Raw genomic sequence first — 22782 nt, 5'->3', positions numbered from 1 at the left:
AAACTATATGCTATGTATCTTATAAGCGTTTTAAATCACTTGTGTGATATCATTCAAAATAATGTGTTCTCACATAAAATGGCATGTTATTTTTTTATACAAATAAAAATTGGCTCATGCATTTGTTTAAAACATGCTCAAAATCAAAACTTTTGGTTTATAATTTTGCCGATAATAAGTCTCTAGAATTTGGTGTATGATAACGATATTGATTGAGTTTTTTATATATTAAGCATTATATAACGTCTATATTTTGATTTTCTGTAACGTTTAAATTGACTTTATTGTAACGCTAACATCATGTTAATTAATTTTATAAGTTTTATTCTAAAAAAAGATACCAATCAGCTTAGCTGGAAGATTAAACTAATTGATATCCTTTTCAACAAATTTATACTTTTTAGATTTTTTTAAGTAAACTGTTGGTACCAGTGTATTAAGTTTGTTGTGGCCTAAGCATATATGCTAATCTGTCTACGAAACATACGTTAAACAGTGTATAGTATCTTTAACCTATTAAATTCATTTTTCTTGGTTGAATTTTAAAATACCACGTCGTCAGCATGATTAATAACAGTATATGATGTTAAACGGCAATTAAGTTCGTCGGTGTTATATATAATCAATATATGTCACTTTCGCTCTACAACTTTGAGTTTGGGTACTTGAATAAAAGTTTTCTTCGCAAATCTTTTTGAGATGTTCAAAAAATGGTGTTTATATTTTTTTTTAAAAGTAGTTAGTAATGTATGATTTCATTGTTAATTTTTGAGACAAACGTGAAACAGTTAGATTAGATACATAGGCTCATAGTAATCTCAAATGTCATAATGCCCCTATAGGGGAAATTTAAATTACCAAAATTTGCTTCGGTAGATACCTTAATCTCTTAAAGAATGAAATACTGAAATAGTAAGCTTTCCATTAATACTTTATTTATATACTATATACAAATACATATACACACGTCGTTGTCAATCTTTAATAAAAAGAAAAAAGGAGAAAAAATGGGCAGTGACTATCTTACATTGTATGTAGCGTTATTTATGAATGTCTCTGTATCTCTGCTCTATAGATTCTTTTCCTCATTTGATTATTATAAGTATACGTTACTATATCTTTTCAGTTTTCAGGTTCTTTATTCTTCTAGAAACATATCTATGAATGTCTCTATTTTATCCATCCTTATCTTTCTCACTTTATTTATTTCGCCTTCTATATATATGTAGTGGAGAGATTATAATTAACATAAGTAGACTAAAGATTTCGTGGACGTCTTATATATAATCTTATCAACATATGATTAAATGTGAAAATTATCCCAGAAACTGATAGAAACGTACTCGATAAATCACTTTATATTGTTATGGCAGAAACTAATTAAGTAAGAGTGGTTTTCATTGTTACAAAGATTGCTTATCAAAATAAGAAAGTCTGGATTCCCAAGGTTATGAATGGTACGTCAGTGGTTCATATATGTATATATTTTGGGTGGTTGATGTGTTGCATCTAATATATCACTGTCTTTTATTATTTCTGAATTTTAATGTCTATATATGTTCTTACTTATTTACATTTTGATCTCACATACCTTCATGTTAAACTTATTTACTCATTTTTTTGGATTTCGTCTCCATAAACTTCGTCATCTCTCACAAGTTCACAACCTCGACCTCTTTATCTACTTCATCGTCAAACCTTTGTAACAAAAAAAAAAAAAAAAAACCTTTGTAACATGTTTTATCAAAAGACTTTGTAATATGTTTACCATTCGGGTCTACAATTAATTTTAAAAGACAATTGCCATTCTGCATTTCTGTAAAGTATGGTTTCTATTTATTTTGTTTTATGTTTACCAAAAATAGTTTGTACTTTAGAAACTTTGGTTTGGTATAAATTGTGTTTATGTTCGCTTTCCAATTCATAAGAGTTGGAATGGTTCATTATTTGGTTTTTTTTTTCATATAGATAAAGATATAATATTCGTTTGTGACTAGTGGATATGTTATTCAGTGATCTCTTCTTTAAGATTCTAGTTGGACTACTATTTCAATTCCGGAATGTAAAAGTTATTTCCGGTTTGATGATCTTAATCGACAATAGATTGTGGTTAACCGATTCTCAAGACAAGATCTGAATATTTGTTTTCCGGTTCGAACTGAAAATATTGATCTGGCCCTAAACGCAAACCATTGGTACAAGTCTGTCTACCTAAAAAGAAACTAAAGTAAAGGGGCTTCGAATAAATTAACTTTCAGAGAAAATGGACCTTTGAGTTCGGGTTAATTAGAGGATGAAGTGGTCCTTCAAACACCTATATATATATTAGAGTTGTCAATATCCTCTTTTTAATCTATGGTCCGAGTTCCCACTTGCTACCACCAAAATCTTCTATAAAAATATTGTATAATCCTATGTAACCACTTCTAATGACTTTGGCATGAAACAGACTTAATTACCTAATTATGTAATAAACATAAAGAAATACTTATAATATTCTTTGTTACTAATTGAACGCACTATAATTTTACCATAATATTCCTAATCCCCACACTTACTTTCATCAAATATATATATATATATATATATATATATATATATCATTCCAAGAAAATGGTTGTTCCACTCTAAATCGCCAAGTTAAATTTCAGTGAAGTGAATGATGATATCATCGTATACGCCAAAGGGAATAGTTTAATACAAACAAAGGAATAAATCATTATACAGAATGTTAAGCTATGGCCTAAACGAGATTCTTATTATAATAAATAATCCACACGCAAACCATTGTCGATATATATTTCATTCCTGATGTCTAATGATCGAAATGGACCGTAAATGAAACAGTTGAGCTTTAGCTATTGTTTTTACTGAGTAAGTGGGGCTATATATGCTTTAGCAGAGGAGGTATAGCTGTGGCCAAGCCGGTAAGATATTGGTGAGAGGGGAACTTTGAACTAGAGAGGTCTTTTTATTAGAAACAAAATACAAAAACTAGCTAGCCAGAGAGATGAAACCGAAATATTTTCAAAAATATAATGTTAATTTCACAAAATTCCAACTTGTTAATGTAAAATCTTTAGCTGGTTTAAAACTCATAATACAAATATTAAAGTATATCATATGTTGTTAATATCCATTATTAGTTAATATATAGAAGATACGTTGATCTTAGCAACCGTGCTAAAATATCATGTGAAGACTTTAAAAAAATAACAACTCAGCAATCTATAACAAGATAGAAAAAGGTAGTTTCAATTGATACCCACCATTATAAAGAATATACATACATTATCTTAATTACATATTCAATAAGTATATTGTAAATATATATATATATATAGAGAGAGAGACTGAATAATTCAAGAAATAGTATCTAAAACTAAAAAGTATTAAAATAATTAAACCAAAATTAAACTCTAAATTTTTCTTTTGAATTAAAATTTATAGATATTGTAAAACTAAACTAAAATAAGTACAAGTACACTATGCCATGTACATGTCCAAAACAATGTGAGATTAAAAGACAAAAATCTGATCATAGAATAAAAATTCCTATGGCTTATACTTAATTATGAGTTATGATATGACATATACTTAATTAATAAAATTTGGTCACAAAATATTATCCAATTAAATTATGATGTAACCAAAAATAGATTAGCACAAGAGTGACCCACCGTACGAAGAAACATCAAGGAAAAGACTCTCTATCACATCAAAGCCAAGTGAGTCGTTTTTTTCCGAGGTGGGAACACTTAAAGGTGTAGTGGACCGACTTAGATCCACGACTGATCCCTACCATTTTACTCTTCTTATTAATTTAATATATAAATATTAAGTGGGAATCGTAAAGGTTCGGATAAGCTTTATATATGGAGATAGCAATCTCGTCCGTATACGCTACAACCTTAATTAGGTTTTGAGATCGGTCTTCGAATTGATACTTAGTTTTAAAGGGTGTAAAAAAGGGTAGCCATTCGAATGGCAAAAGTTTTAAACAATTGCACGTATGATAATTTATTTGGTTTTTAATTTTCGTTTTTTATTATTTTATTTTGGTTTAATTTCGGAGTTATTCTAGGGGGGGACCGGAAGCTAGAACTAGTTTCCAGCGAAACCGAGTCGAAATATAATCATAACATGTTATTAGTTAACTTCCAATGTATGGGATGGGACTGATCTATGAATATATGCCATAGTCTGCATGCTACCATGCATGTAGGACATTGTGTTTCATATCCTTGCATCAAATGAAACTTAGACATGACGACATCATAACATGCATAAGAGGGATATATATGTTTTCAGTGACAATCTAATTGGTCCATCGTATTGCGGCCATATGTTCAAGGCCTTGGTGCAGACTATCCTTTCTATATTTGTTGATGTCTAGATCAATCAAAATAACTATTTTTTCCAGAATTTTAAGGGAAAAACGGATAACTTTTTACTAAAAGATACCAAAGTTCAGCGATTGTTTGATGCTCGAACTAATTAATTATAGTCGAAGTAAATGGTTGTTCTCTCTAGTTTTTTCTCAGTAAAACCAGGATCCCTCTTGTGGGTGGAATACTTTCCTCTACATATAGGGAGAGGTAGTGACGACCTAGGACTCAACTACCAGTACAAATTACATATATTCATTAAACTTAACAATATATCACTGAGAGAAAAAAAAAACTGGATATATTTTCTTTCAATCACCTAACACCACATATAAAACTATTTCTATCTCGAGCTCTCGTTTTATTCATATGCATAATACAGTAATATATACATATTGAAACTTCAGTGTATAGCTGCGTACACCCAATGAGAATTTGCGCGTAGCTTCTGGTCTCATTAGCTATAGGTATAGAGTGAGACTGGTGTACTGGTGTAGCTAGAGAGAAATGTTAAATAGTTAGAACCCTACGAATCACGTGAAGCACAATTGGTCAGAAGTACTATACTGTAAGACTACTATACTATAGTTATCGTGATCTGCTCTCATTGGCTATTAACTATTGGAACAGCTAGCTACTTAATTCCGTTCAGATTTATGTGAATTCGGTTAGTTAATTTGGTGAAAGTTTGGTCAGAAAACTGTGATAAAACAGAAAAGCTATAGTTCCATTCCAGAGAAGGGAGAATATATATATACACACTACAATAAAAAGTGAATATTATTAGTACTGTTCAAGAAAACGCTAGGCAGTATGTAGGCGGTGATCCAGCGCCTAGCGCCTAGAATGCGTAATTGGAATTTAGGCGTTTATAACATAAAACATTATACATATGATAATATATATAATTTATGTGAAAATATATGTTAGAAAAATAATAAATAATAAATCATAAACAAGAATTAGAAAAATGCATTTATTTAATTTAGATTAATAATATGTAAACTTTTATAATTATGTATATGAATATAAAACTTAAATTTTTAAATATAGGTAGTAAAAAAGTTAACAATATCTATTAAAATAATATTATGCGATTTTAGGCAGTTTAGACGGTCATCTAGATATCTGCTGAGTGCCTAGACCGCTTTTTTGAACCAATATAATAGTCACAATAAATAAATAGTTGGTTAGATAGTAACGTATTCATGACCAAATAAATATGTCAAAGACTTGTATGTAAATCGTCACAAACAAATGGTCATAATATAACTTTTTTCGTGTAGTGAAATGATCATATATATAATTAATTTTGCAAAAGATGCTGTAGTGAGTCAGATAATTTTACTAATCATCACCCCCGTTGATTTTTTTCTTTCCAGAACTATATATATATATATGGTGATCAAATGTCAACTAAAAAAATTGACCACGTACATCAATATATGTACGTAGCTCTCACTCTCAATAGGAAGGAACGGGTAGTAATGAATAAGGGTTTCTTAGGTTTGGGACGATGACATATCGTTGTGAACTTGTGATATCCGAGTGACCCTATTTTCGTACAAGCCAATTCTTCGATGATTTGAAAATACATGACGTCTCTTTCCACTCAAAGGCCAAGCTTGTTAGCTTCTGCTACGTCTTATATAAAGATGTATCCTATTATTATTTACACTATGTTTATGGTCCCCTACCTTCTCCTTTCTTCCTAGTTTTGATGAGTGTTACCTCTATGGTCTTATTATATTAGGCCCATAGAGAATCTAATATTCATTCCACGCGTCGGCTCCTTCTATACGTTCGAGTATTACTTCCTACGTAAAAAAATATATTCATATATAGTTGCTACAATGTTTATGATCAAAATCATGTGTATATATCTATTTTATATTTTTGTAATTAAACTACCACAGTGGATTTATTTTAAAGGAATTTTTTCATCATTTTCTTTTTAAATTTTTTTTTTCTCGAATCTACAGTCAAATGTGATTTTTTGCTATGATGTATTTATCCGTTTCATAACTTAGCACAAGGTGCACCATCGTCCATAGAAGACTTCATCACCTTAAACAGTTTAGGTGAATCCATTTTTTTCCATCAAAACACGTCCATTCAGGTAGACGATAAGGATTCACAACAGATTTATTAAATTTGGCCGAATATCGAATAGCCGGATTTTCAATTGGGAGATAGTTCTTAGAAACATTTTGGAATGACAACTTTTGTTTTTTTAATCTTATATTCTAATTTAATTAATTTTTAATATTTCATCATTTTTAAGATTAGAAAACAATAATCTCCTAGAAAAGAAAATTTGAACATTATTGACTTTGTTTGTCAACTCAATTATAAATACAACAAAAATGTATAGCTATTTTCGTAACGGTAAAAGCTTGCATGCATACACATAACAATGCACATGCACAATGCATTGACTTTTACCCTTTAATAACAGAAAACAATGCATTCTCAAACCGAAGTTAACAAGGACATATGTATAGAGAAACAAACTCTTTTTTTTTTTTTTTTTTTTTTTTTTTTTTTTTTTTTTTGAGAAACAAACTCCTTTAAACTAATTTTTACTATTCTTCTTTACAAAACAAGTTGTTATAAAAAGGGTAAAGGAGTTTGTTTAAACAAGATGTTACTATCAAATGTCAACTTTAAAAATTGACCAACGAACATATCTTTATATATATGTAGCTCTCAAGAAGGAGGAAGGGTAATAATGAATAAGGTTTTCTTAGGTTTCGGACGATGACATATCGTTATGCTATCCGAGAGACCCCATTTTGGTACAAGCCAATTTGTCGAGGATATGGCAATATATGACATCTCTTTCCACTGAAAAAGCCAAGCTTGCTAGCTTCTGCTACGTTTTATATAAAAGTGTATCCAATTATTATTTATACTATATTTAAGGTCCCCTGCCTTCTCCGATCCCTTCTTCCTACTTTTGATGATTGTTACTTCTACGGTCTTCCTACTTTCCTAAGTCCATAGAGAATCTAATATCCATTCTATGCCTCGGCTTATTCTATTCAAGTCTTACTTCCTATGTTAAAATAAAATTCATAGTTGTTATTTACTATGTTTTTTGATAAAGTAGTTGTTACAATGTTGCTGATTGTATATAAAAAAAAAACACTTAACAAGTACGGTTTCTCTGAGATATTCGGCGGGTTCAAGTGTCATCAATACACGGGCTGGTAAAAGTAAATTTTTGTTCGCTAGTGATTAGAAACCACTATGTCATGAGATTTTATCTAATCATGTATACATTTCTACTTTATATTAAACTAAATGTATATATTCTTAGAAGAAAAATTTCCTAATTAATTTTTTTTTTAATCCTAGATTCTAATTTAATAAAAAAAATCATCATTTGTAAATTCTTTTCATGGTTTGTCTTTTGAAATTTCGATAGAAACTGAATTTGCTGTTTAGAAAATCACTCGAAACTAAGATTAGAAAAGGATATTTTCTCTCCACAAAGTACCAAAATTAATTTTTCTTTCCCTCACGTGAAGAAAGACACTAAAAATAACGAAGTTAAGATCTGAGGATTATGGTCCATCGTTCTCTTATCTTTTCTTTTCGCTTTTCTCTCAATACCAAAATGTCGGAAAGCCAATGAACTGTCTCTATAACATTAAAAAATCACTTTATTTTTATGATTTTATATATATATATATATATTGCTATGCTACATCATCCAAAATATATATTTAAAAAAAAAAACTGATATAGAAAAACAGTATTTTTTATGGTGTTTAATGTTTAGTACTGTACGCTCAAAAGTACACTAGTATATAGACCGTAGTCTGTATATGGTATCCCTCGTGACATTGTTCTCAATTGCGTTTATAGGATTCATAGTATGCAACCCATAAAATGAAGTGAAAGAACGAATAACGATCTCATGAGTATAGGGATCTCTCGAAACATACATCTCATTGGACGTCTTCGCGATTCATGGAAACCAAATATATCTACAATTTATCTATGTATATTCTCTTCATTATCAGCTTTTTACGGATCTCTTTTTAATTGCTTTAAATGATTAGGTTTTTTATATTCTTAGGGTTCGCAATCTCATTAACCACTTTAGAAGAAACACACACTCGTCTCTATTAAAACATGTCACTTTTATATTACTTGCACGTTTTAGGTGTTCATCAGAGTTTTCTGTGCGTGGCAGCTAATTAGGTCTAATGCATAGCGTTTTAAATATGCAATTAGGTAACCCATACATACTTTAAGACAATCACTAGCGCGCGATTAGCGTGCATAGACATCATCATTCCATGATTGAAGATCCGTACAGGTACATCATTTTATGTTCCAACAATTTTGGCTTTGGGACCATATCTTCAGATTAGTGTTGTACTGAAACAGAGCATAAAGTGTCACTTCACGTCTAAATTCTAAAATCAGTGTAATACTAGCATCTCTCCGGTGAAGAGGAACAAGTTACTACTATACATTATACAATGCATCATGAACGAATCAGTTCCATATTGCAACATTTTACGAGAATAATTTTATTTATTTAAACCCAATGCAAGGTTTATATTTTTAAATTTATAGTTTACTTTTACAAAACTAAAAAAAAATGATGTTACTTAATTGTAAGATTTTCACATCTGGCCACTTCGATTGTAAACGATCGATCTCAGGGTAGGATTTGAATCAGCTGCCTTTGTCTACTCAAAGCGGGAATTCTTTCTGCAAAAGATCGAGGTTCCTTGACTCGCAGGCTTCGATCAGGTCTTGCCTTGAGGCACAACTGCAGAAAGTTTTTAACAAAAGAACCAAAATTTCAAGGGTCTCACTATGAAACAATTCACACCGGAGAATAATGTTCAGGAGTTTATTATACGTACCTCAACGAGAGCCTCAAGTATTGCCATGCGTTATCAGCTTTAGGATTCATCGCAAGGGCACGAACATAATACGGGATTGATTCTTTGTACATCCCCTGTTACAACAATTACAAACACAATAGCATCCCTAATCTCAGTACTTTTTAAGTTGTCAATTATTATCAAACAAGAAACAGAGACCGAACTCAAACCTGGTTTGCATAACTGATTCCCATGTTTGCCCATGCACGAACGTAATTAGGCTTCAAATCTAGAGCCTGCAAGTAAAAAAAAAACAGAGTCAGAAAGAAGCAGAAAGATGAAACCTAGAGAAGTTTGATTCCCGTGCTTAGAGCAGTACCTGTTGATAAGCAGATATGGCATCAGCACTCTGGACACTGTTGGCTTGTGTAGCACCTAGCTTATTCCACAGAGAATAATCGTTTGGTTTTAGTTGTAATGCTGTTTGGAAGGAAGTAATGGCTTTATCAAAATCCCTGGACAGATTGTAGAGCACACCTAACACTATATGCACATCAGCATCCTCAGGATGCATCTGAGAAGCTTCATTGAATAACCTAGCAATCTGTTTACACACAGATAAGCAATTAGAGTTTCAATACAACCACTAAGATTCAACTGTGGAGTATTTAGAAGAGAAAGAGCACTTACATCAACATGGTATAGAGAATCAGCTAGCTCTGGGGGCGCAATTGCTCCATATTTTGGGTGATTTCGCAGCCATCCATATAAATATTTCAAAGCAGTTGCTTGCTCCAACTCTGTAATTACAGAGAACAAGATATTAATTACCTATCTAATTCCAAAGAATGTATGACCATATGTATTCCATATTGAGCATATTGCTACATAGCAAGTACTAACCGTTGGTATGACTCACACCAAGCGCAAGAAGCACCTCTAGATTTGTGGGATCGGCCGCCTGTGCACGCATCATTGCAGCTATTGCCTGTGCATCCACAATAGTATTTTTTTTGAAAAACGAATTGCGTAACAATCTCTTCTTTTTGACAAGTATAGGTGATGAATTGTTTTTTTTTTTTGAATTTATAGGTGATGAATTGTTAACGTAAATAAATATGACTAACCTGTTGATCATCATCGTTCTCTGCATGTGTGACCCCAAGTAATCTCCAACCTTCAGCATTCTCAGGGTTTTTCATAACCTCAGCTTCTAGAGCAAGCGCTGCTTCACTCAGAAGTCCTTTTCGAAACAATTCCTGCCCTTCTTTCATGGGTTCAGGGTGACCCACATAAGGATTCATGTCAGAGAAGACGTAGACACCACTGGTTTGTTTCCCAGAATTTTTCTCACTCAGAAACCTAGAGAGCCATATATTTTGTTAGATGAACTTGAAAGTCGAATATGCATGTTGGATAAACATTGTTCAACCCCACAGATACAATTTATGAGGTTATCATAAATAATCTTTTGACTAAACAGGTGAATCCAGAATGTTAAATATAAAAACCTGGTATGTAGAAATAACAAAGAACTGCATAGTTGCATTAAGGAACCAGAGAGAAATGCAGAAGTAAGAAATAAGTTTTAAAAAAATTCCATCGTGTCTGCGCTTACCCACCCCCCTCAAGGATTACAGAATGGACAAGCAGAACGAAGAAAAAAAAGAAGTTATAATAGATCAATTAGAGAACAGTGGACTTACTCATCATAAGCATTTGCCCATGCATCAGCTGAACTATCACCCACGGGCCCTTCAGCAAATTCATCTACCCAGTCATCAACATTCAACTTCGAAAACTCATTAACCCACTGGTCTTCCGCTGATTCTTGCTGTCCTCTCCCGGAAGCAAACTCATCGGCCCACTGTTCTGGTCCACGTGCAAGCTGTAACCCACCAAATTATAAGCTTATTTTAGATGCAAGGTGATGCTTCTTATAAAAGAAAAAGAAAAAAAAAGAGATGATAGGTTGCCAATATACTTTCTACCATGGCAGGACTTCATATTCTGTAACTATAAGGAATCATTGGAAAAATGTGCAAAGAAAGATCTACACTGAAGCCTTTCAACTATAAAGACGTTACTGATACAAAGTGAACGAAATTACTAAACCTATCATCCTGAGCTTCAGTTGCGGATATAAAGGCAATCAAGACAAAGGCATGGCAATAGATCAATTACATTAGCATGCTAAAGTGGCAAGTAAGACCCTAAAGTGAACAGATAATAAGTACATACTTTCTCATTTGCGAATTGATCAGCCCAACTTGGTGGCCCCAGATACTGCTGTTCATATTCCGTAGCCCATTCCCCGGGAGCTGATGCTTGCTTGACCTGATTCTCATCAATAATAAGCTCACCACGGCTCATCTTTGAAACAAATTGAAGGAATCTTGAATTCTGCATTCACCAAACATTTTGCCAAGCTTTTACATAAATCTCAAGAGACAGCCCGCACATGAAGTCAAGAGGAAAAGCATAGTATAATTTTGTGACATAATTAAAGAAACCTTCAAATTCTAGCACATAAGCCCAAGAAAAACATTTTCTATGTGCAGTAAAAGATCTCAGCAATGGCCATAAGTCCATAACTGATCAGAACAGTCCAGAAAAAAAGATATGTCGTCCAACAGTACAGTTTATTGCAACCTGACCGATTGATAATACTATCAACGGCTGTTTAGAATTGGAGGAATTCAATTTGAAAGCACATAAATTATTTATGCTAGGCTACACTGACCTGAAATTTCGGATTCCCATCCTGAGATAGTGTATGCGCAAGCTTACGAGTCTGCTCCATTGCAGCCATATTTTGCATATCCATACTTCTCATTTGGTTTGACATCAATTGAGATTGACCCTTTAAAGTTCAAGAAAATAAAAAAAGATGGGGCACCATATATTTTCAGAAGAACATGATAAACTATCACAGAACGGAGTTGTTGGCAAATAAAATGTGAGTCAAACACTGATGACTAATACAGCACAAAAAATTCACAACAGATCAGGCTTTCGAACAACTATGCCCTAGGGACGATCTAAATCAAATCCCACAATTCACCAAAATAAATCCCCTAGATTTTTCTATGATACTCACTGAAAGCTTATCAAGCATATGCTTGGCATGGACAGTCAAAGAGAAGTTTCAAACAACTGAAGGAAATTTTTTCTATCATATAGCTTTTAATGCTAGAAGTACCTGCTCAAACTCAGTGGCCCACCCATTCACACCATGTTGCTGCTCAAAAGACTGGACCCATGAATCAGGACCACCGTGATACGTCCCATGTTGGTTAAATTCATCCCCCCAACTGTCAGCAGGATGTAAGTTAGGTTTCACAACAGCTTGAGACTCATTCCAGTAATTATCTAGCTCCTGAAATCTCCCGGGAACATGACCTCTAGCTTGAATACCCTCGTCGATATCTAAAGATGACAATAATGCGTTTACCTTGAAAAACAAGGTAGAATAAAATATTCAGCCAAAGAAATGGAGAAGAGAAGAGCAAAGAAAAGTAAAGGAGAAGAGAAAAATACTTAGGTCAACAGCAGCATAAAAAGGCTTAACCATACTGCATAGCTAGCATGGTCTCAACAAAATCCATACTGGACAGTAAAACAACAGCAATAAACTAAAGCCCTGAACCACAGATGATTCTGAAATGTGATAGTGCTACATCTGTTGCCATTCCAAAATGTTACATTTTGATGTAAATTTAAGATCAAGGAGGGGCGGACCTAAAGTTTATTGTTATTTCACTTGTCTATATAATTGAATAGATCTTCATTTCAACAGAGCGATGGGCATGAACAATTAAAGACCAAAATATGAAGCATATATACTCGACCCTTAAAAGCTAAGTTGAAGGCATATAACACAATGATTCTGCTACGGAGAACTATCAGATAAACAGAAAACCTGAGAATTGATAAACTCCTCTCCCCTATCGGCAAAAAAATGCCGGGCCATTATGCTACTACGATCACGTATACATTGTTTGTCACTTTGTGACAATCCCAGAATTGGAACAGGTGCTGGACGAAACGGAATACCACCACGGCTACTCTCAACAAATGAATGCAAAAAGTTTGACAAAACTCTCTGTGGGGGTCCTGCAATATATAAGCAATGTCAAAAAAACAAATCAAACAAGCACAAGAGAACGCCTGCCTAGACATTTGCTATATATCGTAGGAGTGTGTCGTAGAGAGAAAGTTTCGTCAATAATGACCATGCTATATTTCATGTCGATATACTAAACTACTAATAAAACTTTCACTGTTAACTTTTCTTCCTACAAAATAATGTTGTGTACGTCTTGGTTGAATATGAATGAGTGAAAACGATATCACCATTTCTTCACATTTCTTCAACATCAAAACCACAATATCTGAGCGAAGTCAAATCACAAACCTTCAAATGTAGGCTGAACAGGCTCATACATAGGTCCCATAGGAGGCATAGGTACACCTTGCTGTACCTCATCCCAAGCAGCACCAAGACCATTCTGATCTACAGAGCGGAAGCTACGAAAGAACTCTGCCCCCTAATGAATAAAAATGGCAAACCCCATCCAGCCGTCACAAACTCTATTCAATCATAGTCAATATACACACAAGACTACAAAAAAATCATAATTTTTGCAGAGCAATAACCTGAGCACCCGGTTGCAGACCAGGTTGATCTAACTCAGAACCAGGAAGTGACCTTATATGTTGATCTTCAGAGTAAAATTGTGGCTCAGGACCTGAACGGTTAGCATTAGGTATCTCCTTGAGCCTTTCCTACACACCAAATCATCAATCATCAAATAAACATTTTGACTTTCACAGAAAAATATTAAAACCCCACGAAAAAAAGAGATCTACTTCGACTTTGAGAGAATTGAAATCAGGAGACTTCAAATTCAATACAGTACGAGCAGGAAGCTAACCTGGGTTTTGGAAGATGAACCAAGTAGGGCGTTGGTAAGAGCTCCGAGAGGATTAGAAGAAGAAGAAGAACCGGGAACCGCACAGGCGGCTCCGCCGTTAACAAGGTCTCTCATCGCCATGTTTTTTACGCTTTATCTACTACTCCGCCGCGACCACCGCCGTCGAGTCTATTAGTACGGTTTACTCCGACCTCAGGAGTGGATCATCACCTCCCAAATCCCCCCAATCTATATGTTGTCTCGTCTCGTGGCGGTGTTTTTTTTGTTTGTTGTGTTTAGTCAAAAACGAATTGTAATTTTTTTGATAGTATTTTCGTATTTTTAATATTTAATTACATATTATCCACACCACACACACACCAACACATTTTTGTTTTTTTCCTTATTGTGAAAAAAATAAAAATATTTTACTTTATCTGTATTTTTTTTAAAAACTGATTTTTTATTTATTATCTAAATTTTAAACATTTTTTATCTATATTTTTTTAGAAAATTAAATATTAATATTTTCTTATTCAATCGTTACAAATGAAGGTAGGTGTTGATTAGTTCTCCCGCTATCTCCCATAAATGCTGAGTTTGCGGATGGTAGCGGTTGCTAGCGATTGGTACCAATCACACAAATCGTTTCCAATCGCTCCAAATCGCTTCCAACTGCTTCAAACCACTGAATTTTAAAAGCTGCTTCTCGCAAGCGTTTGCGGTTGCGGGTGGTTGCGTTTAGAATTTTTTTTCTTTTTTATTAACTTGAAACAAATCAATGATAACGAAATATATTTTTATATATATCTTTTACCTAACTATTTTTATTCATTAAGGATGAGAGAAAATAACGTACAGATATAATTGAGAATATTAAAAAATAAACAATTGAAAGAAAATAAGATTTCAATTAACAATAACCCGGAAAACTTGATGTAAATTTAATGGTACATCACACGTAACATTTCATCAGAAATTTTTTAAAAATAAGATTATTTGTGAAAAATATAAAAACAAATCATGAATAATTCTTCTCAACTCTCGTTTGATCATTACTACCAATGCAAATACTGCCCACGGAACTTATTAAGTGTGTGAGATTTAAAAAAGAAGATCTACGATCTAAAACATATGTTTTGACTTTTATCATTTATCAAATTACTTGATTAAAGTTTTGGTAAAAAGCCAAATGCATAAAATAATAAACATTTCACTATGAAATTTATTTATTAATAATTATTGTAGTTTTTTATGATTTTTAATTATTAATCAAGTTTAAAAAGTTTTTGATATTTTAAAACATTTATACAATTATATATCACATTTATTATGTTCCAACTACAATTGCATCCGCTGGTCAACCAGTCGTAAACCTCCCGCAAAAACGCACCAATTTAAATCGCTAAACCAGTTATTCAAAACGCTTAATAACATTTAAAACCGCAATCTTCCGCAACCGCAGCGTTTGAACCAGTTAGACCTTTAGTCTAGTCTTGTATCAGGACAAACATCACGTGACTTGCACGTGTATGCTCGGCCCATAATGCTTATAATTCCCACTTGTATAAGCTCGGCCCATACGGTAAAAACTCAATATCCAATTAATTGACCCGGTTTAATGTCTCAAGGACCCGAGTTATGATCCAAATTCGCATTGGTTTAAATTAGAAAAAGAACAAAAAAAACAAAAAAAAACTTTGAAAGGCAAAAAAAAACAAAAAGTTCATCGAAGGAGAGAAAGAGAGAGAGAGAGGAGAGATCGACAATGGCACGCTCGTCATCAAGCGGTTTAACATTCAAGCTGCATCCTTTGGTAATCGTAAACGTATCGGATCACTACACTAGGGTTAAGACTCAGCTCAATCCTCCTGCTTCAGTCTGCGCTAGCGGTCATGGCTCAAACAACGGCGAAGCATTGATCCAGCAGAACCCTAGGGTTTACGGATGTGTGATCGGTGTCCAGAGAGGTCGTACTGTTGAGATCTTCAACAGTTTCGAGCTTTTATATGACCCTATTACTCAAACCCTTGATAGATCTTTCCTCGAGAAGAAGCAAGAGCTCTGTAAGCTCACTACTTACTCTCCCTCAGTTTTTTTTATTTTCTCTTAATTATATGCTGCAATAGTAGAATCAAGAGTTTTTTTGGTGATTAGAGTTTGAATTGTGCTTGATTACTTTGATTTATCTGGTGTTCTTGTTTTATTAGACAAGAAGGTGTTCCCTGACTTTTACATTCTGGGATGGTACTCTACGGGAAGTGATACTGATGAATCTGATATGCATATCCACAAAGCCGTGAGTCCAATGCTTTTTGTAGTTGTTTTGTTAGATTGAGATTTTGGTCTCACTCTGTACTGAAAAAGGTGATTTTTTTATTTTTGTGTCTGGTCTCTCTTGGTGACAGTTAATGGATATCAATGAATCTCCTGTTTATGTCCTTTTAAACCCAGCAATCAATCACGCACAGAAAGATCTTCCAGTGACTATCTATGAAAGTGGTATGTTTCTGATTACTCTTCTTGAAAACTTGTAGCTAAGATTATATAACGGAGCATATTTATGGGTTCTGATATGTTAGCATGTTTGTATAGGTATGTCTGTAGTTCAGAGTTTCTACATATCTTACCAAGTCTTCATCTTTATCTACTTTTGGGCATGTATTAGAGCAGATTGTTTTTAAGATTCTAACTTTTCTTATTTTACCATTGATTAGAATTGCATGTCATTGATGGGATTCCGCAGCTAATTTTCGTTCATACAAGCTACACAATTGAGGTATGTGCTTAGGGTTGATTCTGTAATTAATCTAAGTTATATATGTGGACATTGACTAAGATTTTTGAGCTGTTAACCCAAACAGACTGTTGAAGCTGAGCGGATATCAGTTGATCATGTTGCACATCTCAAGCCATCTGATGGAGGCTCAGCAGCAACTCAGTGTGAGCCTTATTTATGTCCTTCATACTCATCATGATCCTCTTCGTCAGTCGATCTAAAATTTTGTTAATGACATTGGTATGCAGTGGCTGCTCATCTTACTGGGATACATAGTGCTATCAAGATGCTTAATAGCAGAATCAGAGTGCTCTACCAATTTCTTGCTGCAATGCAGAAAGGTGTCTCCTATTCTTTACCAAGTTCCCATTCTCATCACCGTGGTATTATGTCACCAGTCCAGGAATCTAGATAGCATATAATGTAGGGTAGTGCTTTAGGTGCCAAGGATAATGACTTGTGGTATATTATGTCTAGGTGATATTCCTTGTGACAACTCGCTTCTGAGACAAGTATCTAGCCTGCTAAGAAGATTGCCTGCCATGGAATCAGAGAGGTTTCAAGATAATTTCTTAATGGTGAGTTAGTTAGATATGCATTTTGATTCGTTTTATTGTAGCTTGTTGTCTTAAATGTCTCTCAACTTATGCTGTCCTTTTCTTTTGCAGGAATACAACGACAAATTACTAATAACTTACTTAGCAATGATTACAAATTGTTCCAGGTTTGTACCTTATGCAAGATCATATTTAGAGTATTTGAGAGCACATTAATAGGCAGGCCAATTTCTTTAAAAAAATTGCAATCTTTCTAATATCCATATGAACTGTGTAAGATATAAGTGTTTATCTGAATGGTAATTCTGTTTCAATCTGCAGTACAATGAACGAGATGGTAGACAAATTCAACACTGCGTATGACAGAAACACTCGGAGAGGTGGAAGAACTGCATTCATGTAAAACAATTCTTTCCAGCGATTCTAGATTCTAAAAGATCTTCTCTTGGTTTCTGAAACCATTTTTGACGTTGCCTCTGGGAGAATCTGGTAACTCAAGACGGCATAACAAAGTTTCAGATACTAAACGAGGAGGCGACTTATCATCTTCATTGTTTTAATATCTATAAGAAACACCTGCTTCTCTGTGAGCAAGTTTGATGTTTAACAAGTTTCTATTGTTAGTAGAGAGTTTTTTTAAGGTTCGATTCTTTCAGTCTCTTGTCACATCCATTAGCTTTTGGAGTTCGGTTTCTGTCCTTCTGTTGCATACATATACGCGTGTGTGCACGTGCTTAACATAGCTCCTTCAAAAGGAAAGATAACCAAATAAAATGTCAAGAGTATCTGTTGGGAAAGTATCATTTGGGAATTTGCTAATTTGATTTGTCCTAGTTTTTGCTTTTTTCAGTGTAAGATAAAAATAGAGGACCAAACAAAGGATTGAACATTTAAGAACAGCCTTTTACTTTACCTTCCCCAAAGTTTAAAACCAATAAAAATTAAAGAAGAAGAAGAAAAAAAAGACAGGAAATATAAAAGTTATATTATAAAGACAGAGTAAATGAAGAAGAGTAAAACTTCAAATCTGCGGTAATCTACTCATGATCTGGTTATATACCGATTGTCCTGAATCCGAAACCGGTTCAGCCTTTGGCTCCATCCCCCCTCTCTGCATCATCGCTTCACTCATATTCCCAACCGATGGTTGTGTCATATACGGGTGAGGCATACCGGGCATTTTCCCTTGACCAAACGCTAAACCAGGAATTGAAAGATTAGCCAAACCGGTTTGTCCTAAACCGAACGCGTAACCTGAAGGAGGACCCAAGTGTGGCTGAAAGCTAAACGGACCCCGGCCATAAGGAGATTGATTAGTCGCCGTGACTTGTCTCTCGAATCTGCCACGTGGCTGCTCTGAGTGATGATGTCCGTTGTGGTAATGGTGAGACTGAGCAGCTGAACCGCCGCTGCTACCGTTACTGGTGCCACCGCCTCCGTGACTGCTGTTGCGTGCGGCTGGGACGTCGTGGTTGTGTTTGCCTTCGTAAGTAGTTATAACGGATTTGAGATCATGAGAAGCTCTCTCTACATGTTTCCTCACTGTACATCCTGGAGCTGTGCACTTGTAATAACTCCTGCAAAAAACATTATGAAACGAATCGGTCTTTATCGTTGTGATGAACGTATAAACAGAACCAAAACAGAGGAGATGAGGATTTATAAAGAACCTGGGATTTGGATTGCCTTTGACAACTTTCTGACCATATTTTCGCCAGCGATAACCATCATCAAGAATGTCAACGTCACTCGTTGTTTGAACAACAACTCTTGGCTCACGTATGGCTCTTGTTGCTCCACTCATCTCTGCTGCATAAGCTTCTAGTTTCCTAAAACACCAAAAACGTTTTTAAGTCAAAAAACACAGTCACACATATTGTTCCTTTGATGTTTCAGTAGCTAAAAAGGAACCTTCTTTTCGACTCAGATTCTTCTCCTTCTCCTTCCCCACTTCTACCTCCTCCTCCATCACAACCCAAAGAGACACTTCCATGTGTCCCTCGATCATCTTCATCTTCATCGTTAGAGAATGTTGATGAAGTATCAACCACAACCACAGCATCATTTGACTCGTACTGACCTCCGGTTTGTGCTTGAATCGATCCAGATTGGTTTCCGTATTCGAATCCTGTTGTTCCCTCTTCCACATTGTTCACGTTGCTTCCACCTTGTTGTTGAGTATTATTACAACTAACCCACGTTCCAGCTGAATCTCTCTGTTGTTGTTGTTGTTGTTGTTGCTGCTGCTGTTCAACTTGTTCAGTTCCATCTGTTTGCATCCCTGAGCGGCGATTAGGTAGAGGTTTAGAGTGATTATGAGCTCCTTTGTATATAATCTCTGTAATGTGACCTTCCCTTGATCTTTCAACTTTCTTCTTCACCTGACAGTTAGGGTTTGTGCACTTGTAATAGCTTCGCGGATACTCACTTCCTTTAACTAGCTTTTGTCCGTATTTCCTCCAGTTATATCCATCCTCTGCTGGCGCACCACCAACCATCGAATCACCACCACGCCTTTGATCTTCTTCTTCCTCTTGATGATCAACGGTTTCAAGACCAGTGTTTGTTGTAGTAGCATCAGATGACTTGTTCTGACCACTTGGATCAGTTTGAACCCCGTAAAGATTGGAGCTTTCTATGTTTAGAGAACCAGGTTTTACATCTTCTTCTGCGGGTTGATGAGAAGATCTGTTGTTGTAGTTACCATAATCAACTGACATCATCTCTGTTGTGCCTTGGAAGAAAGAGGAAGATGATCTTGAAACAGACTGGAAGGTGAATGATGCTCCAATGTCATCAAAGAACTCGTCTTTCGCATTATCAGAAGACAATGCATTACTATTAAAACCGGGAAGAAATGGAAACTTCCCAGTAGTTGGAGACGGTTGAGCCTGCAATGTCAACAGAGATTTCAGAAAACAAACGCTCCATAATAATAACATCTAACTGAATGCAAACAAACTTGTAGCTTACCATTGGGTTAGTAAGGAAAACTGGAGATTCCAAGAGTGTTGCAGGACTAAGGCCAGGAGAAGAGATGGTTAAGCAAGGAGACCGACGACCAGAGTCGATGGAGAAGTTTGTGTTAGAGCGGATACTCTCGGTGTTTAACCTCGGAGCATTAAAACCAGCTCTAGCAGCAATCCTTTCGCAGAGACCACCACCTCGAGAAACATAGGTTAGTGAAGAAGAATCATTGTTATGATTAACAGTAGTAGTGTCTTCTTCTACACCCATAACTTGGCCATGGTTCAAAGATAACTCTCTTTCAAGAACAGGTTTCGAACTATTATTCCCTTCTCCAATCACCGAGGAGAAAAGCGTCCCGGGACTAGGACTACGAGGCACCCATTCTCCCATTACAGCAACATTTTCATCAAAACCAACCATTTAGGATCAAAGAACTTGACTGAGTCTATGATCAAACTTTGATGAAACTCCTGAAAAACATGATTAAAAAACATAATCACAAAAACATCACAATCAAACATTGAAGACATGAGAAGACAAAAACTTCTTGTATTATACAATAATAACCAAGCTTAAGAGAACCAGTGAGCTTAAAAAAGCACATGCATAAGTAGTCTTGGGTCTAGTAGAGACACCAAAGTTTAATACTTTTTTTTTTTTTACAGAGTCGACAAAAATATAAATATATATATATATGAGGAAAATGAAGAACTTTTTCTTTTTCACACGTTAAGCCACTTTCATGGAATCTCACAAAATCGAAACTTAGGATTTTAGATTCTAACGAATTAGCTTCGAGAATTTTGGAGATGATCATCGAGGCATGTAGATTGAAAACAAGAAGCAACCAAAATAAAATAAAACAAACGTATGATTGTAGCTTAAACCAGACTGTAAGCAAAAACAAAAACACTAAAGATGTGATTAAACAAATCATGATTTGTTCAAAAATCCAGAATTTAAGTTAAAGATGAAACATTTTAATCGATTGTGACTAATTACCTGATTGATTGAAAAACACGACCCAGAAACACCGTCACAGCCGCCGCAGCCGCAAACGGAAACCTTCAGTTCCGCCGCTAACATCCAACTGTGTGCTCTATGATCCGACCACCAAACCCGAAAACCCACCCGACCCGGATCCCAGTTTAACACTGATAAAGAGAGCTTTTTTTCACAACCGAGAGAGAGAGAAAGAGAGTGTCCTCTTCTCACCGTATCCTTCTCCTTCCTCTCTCTGTTCTTCTTCTTTCTTCTGGGTCTCACGAAGAAAAAAAAACCCAGAAAAAAAAAAAAAAAAAATACAAACTTTAACAACTTCTCTCTCTCTGTCTCTCTCACCTAAACGAGGAAAGATATAATTTTATTCTCTTTTTTCTCACAATCGAAACGAGAAACAAAGTTCCAACATTTTCTTCTTCCCGTATGTTATGCTTCGAATTGAATTCTACTAAAACAAAAAAAAAAGATTTTTTTTGGTTTGTGTGGGCGAGAAGAGGAATCTTCGAAAGTGAGAAACACACAAAAAAAAAAAAAGATAGAGAGAGAGAGACAGAGAGAGGATTATGAGACCATTATGATCGATTTATAACTAAGGAAGAAGAAGAAGAAGAAGAGGAGGAATAAAAAAGTTTTACGCAGGAGGAATGGTGAAGGAGATGATGATGATGGGGAGAGATTATACACGAAGCGTTTTTTCTCACTATTGAATTAACCTATAGCATAACGCCACGTGTAATCATAAAACTTAAGAGAATAAGATCGACGGTTGGTAAGTGAGGGGACTACCGTAGGGTGTAACACATGTGATTGTTAACGAATTACAATCTGCCAACTTTTCACATTAATTTCTCTTCCAATTTCATTTTTTGCGGATTGGTTATTAATAGGAATAATATTAATTTTTTAAAAACGGGAAATTTTTTTGGCAAAATGTTAATTATTATTCTTGCTACATGCCGGAATTAGAAGAAAAAAAATGGAAATTTCAATGTTTTAGTAGTAATCTTGTATTATTGCTTTGATTCATGTGAAATTCCAAAAAACTGGTTGAAATGAAGAAAACATATTTAGTTATCCTTTTTGAGTAGAAGAAAATAAAAGTTACAGATAAAGCAGGTTGTTGTTGTTTTTTTTTTACTATAAGGGGGTCACATTGGTTAGAAAATTGTGGAACAGAAAATCTAATTTGTAATCTATTTATAGTCTGTGTGTGTAGTAACTAAGCTAGGAAAAAATCAGTTAAGAGGAGAAATTTTGTCAAAATATTGTCACCTTTGAGATATTTTTTTTTTTACTAATACAGGTATTTTGGAGAAATAA

The 22782-nt window shown here is 34.6% G+C and overlaps 3 protein-coding genes across 5 annotated transcripts; 1 reads left to right on the top strand and 2 right to left on the bottom strand.

The window, feature by feature from the left end:
* Positions 1 to 8919: 8919 nt before the first annotated feature.
* Positions 8920 to 14539, bottom strand: LOC104732989 (peroxisome biogenesis protein 5). 2 transcript variants are annotated; one of them, XM_010452606.3, is made up of 16 exons: positions 14176 to 14484; positions 13898 to 14026; positions 13656 to 13788; positions 13161 to 13354; positions 12441 to 12692; positions 11982 to 12101; positions 11480 to 11641; positions 10945 to 11126; positions 10366 to 10600; positions 10142 to 10226; positions 9929 to 10038; positions 9776 to 9842; positions 9618 to 9673; positions 9469 to 9534; positions 9278 to 9372; positions 8920 to 9180 (listed from the first exon to the last, which is right to left on the bottom strand). In XM_010452606.3, exons 1-16 carry the CDS (start codon positions 14293 to 14295, stop codon positions 9102 to 9104), a joined length of 2085 nt encoding a protein of 694 aa, XP_010450908.1. In that variant the 5' UTR covers positions 14296 to 14484; the 3' UTR covers positions 8920 to 9101. The 2 variants fall into 2 exon arrangements, with proteins under 2 accessions (XP_010450908.1, XP_010450900.1); XM_010452598.3 differs by having other exon boundaries at positions 9618 to 9842; positions 14176 to 14539.
* Positions 14540 to 15833: 1294 nt separating this feature from the next.
* Positions 15834 to 18137, top strand: LOC104732978 (COP9 signalosome complex subunit 6a). 2 transcript variants are annotated; one of them, XM_010452592.3, is made up of 9 exons: positions 15834 to 16220; positions 16365 to 16453; positions 16563 to 16656; positions 16872 to 16933; positions 17019 to 17097; positions 17182 to 17274; positions 17411 to 17511; positions 17602 to 17657; positions 17812 to 18137. In XM_010452592.3, exons 1-9 carry the CDS (start codon positions 15923 to 15925, stop codon positions 17891 to 17893), a joined length of 954 nt encoding a protein of 317 aa, XP_010450894.1. In that variant the 5' UTR covers positions 15834 to 15922; the 3' UTR covers positions 17894 to 18137. The 2 variants fall into 2 exon arrangements, with proteins under 2 accessions (XP_010450894.1, XP_087345612.1); XM_087489486.1 differs by having other exon boundaries at positions 15850 to 16220; positions 17182 to 17316.
* A 235-nt stretch (positions 18138 to 18372) lies between these two features.
* LOC104732968 (putative WRKY transcription factor 2) lies at positions 18373 to 22317 on the bottom strand. The gene is made up of 5 exons (XM_010452582.2): positions 21463 to 22317; positions 20464 to 20930; positions 19402 to 20381; positions 19161 to 19319; positions 18373 to 19067 (listed from the first exon to the last, which is right to left on the bottom strand). Exons 2-5 carry the CDS (start codon positions 20878 to 20880, stop codon positions 18512 to 18514), a joined length of 2112 nt encoding a protein of 703 aa, XP_010450884.1. The 5' UTR covers positions 20881 to 20930; positions 21463 to 22317; the 3' UTR covers positions 18373 to 18511.
* Between the last annotated feature and the right edge of the window lie 465 nt (positions 22318 to 22782).

The sequence above is a fragment of the Camelina sativa genome, chromosome 2 (genome assembly GCF_030686135.1).
Source record: "Camelina sativa cultivar CO46 ecotype springtype chromosome 2, ASM3068613v1".
In the NCBI taxonomy this organism is placed as follows: domain Eukaryota; kingdom Viridiplantae; phylum Streptophyta; class Magnoliopsida; order Brassicales; family Brassicaceae; genus Camelina; species Camelina sativa.
Note: the sequence above shows the minus strand (reverse complement) of the source record. Positions and strands in the feature narration are given on the sequence as shown.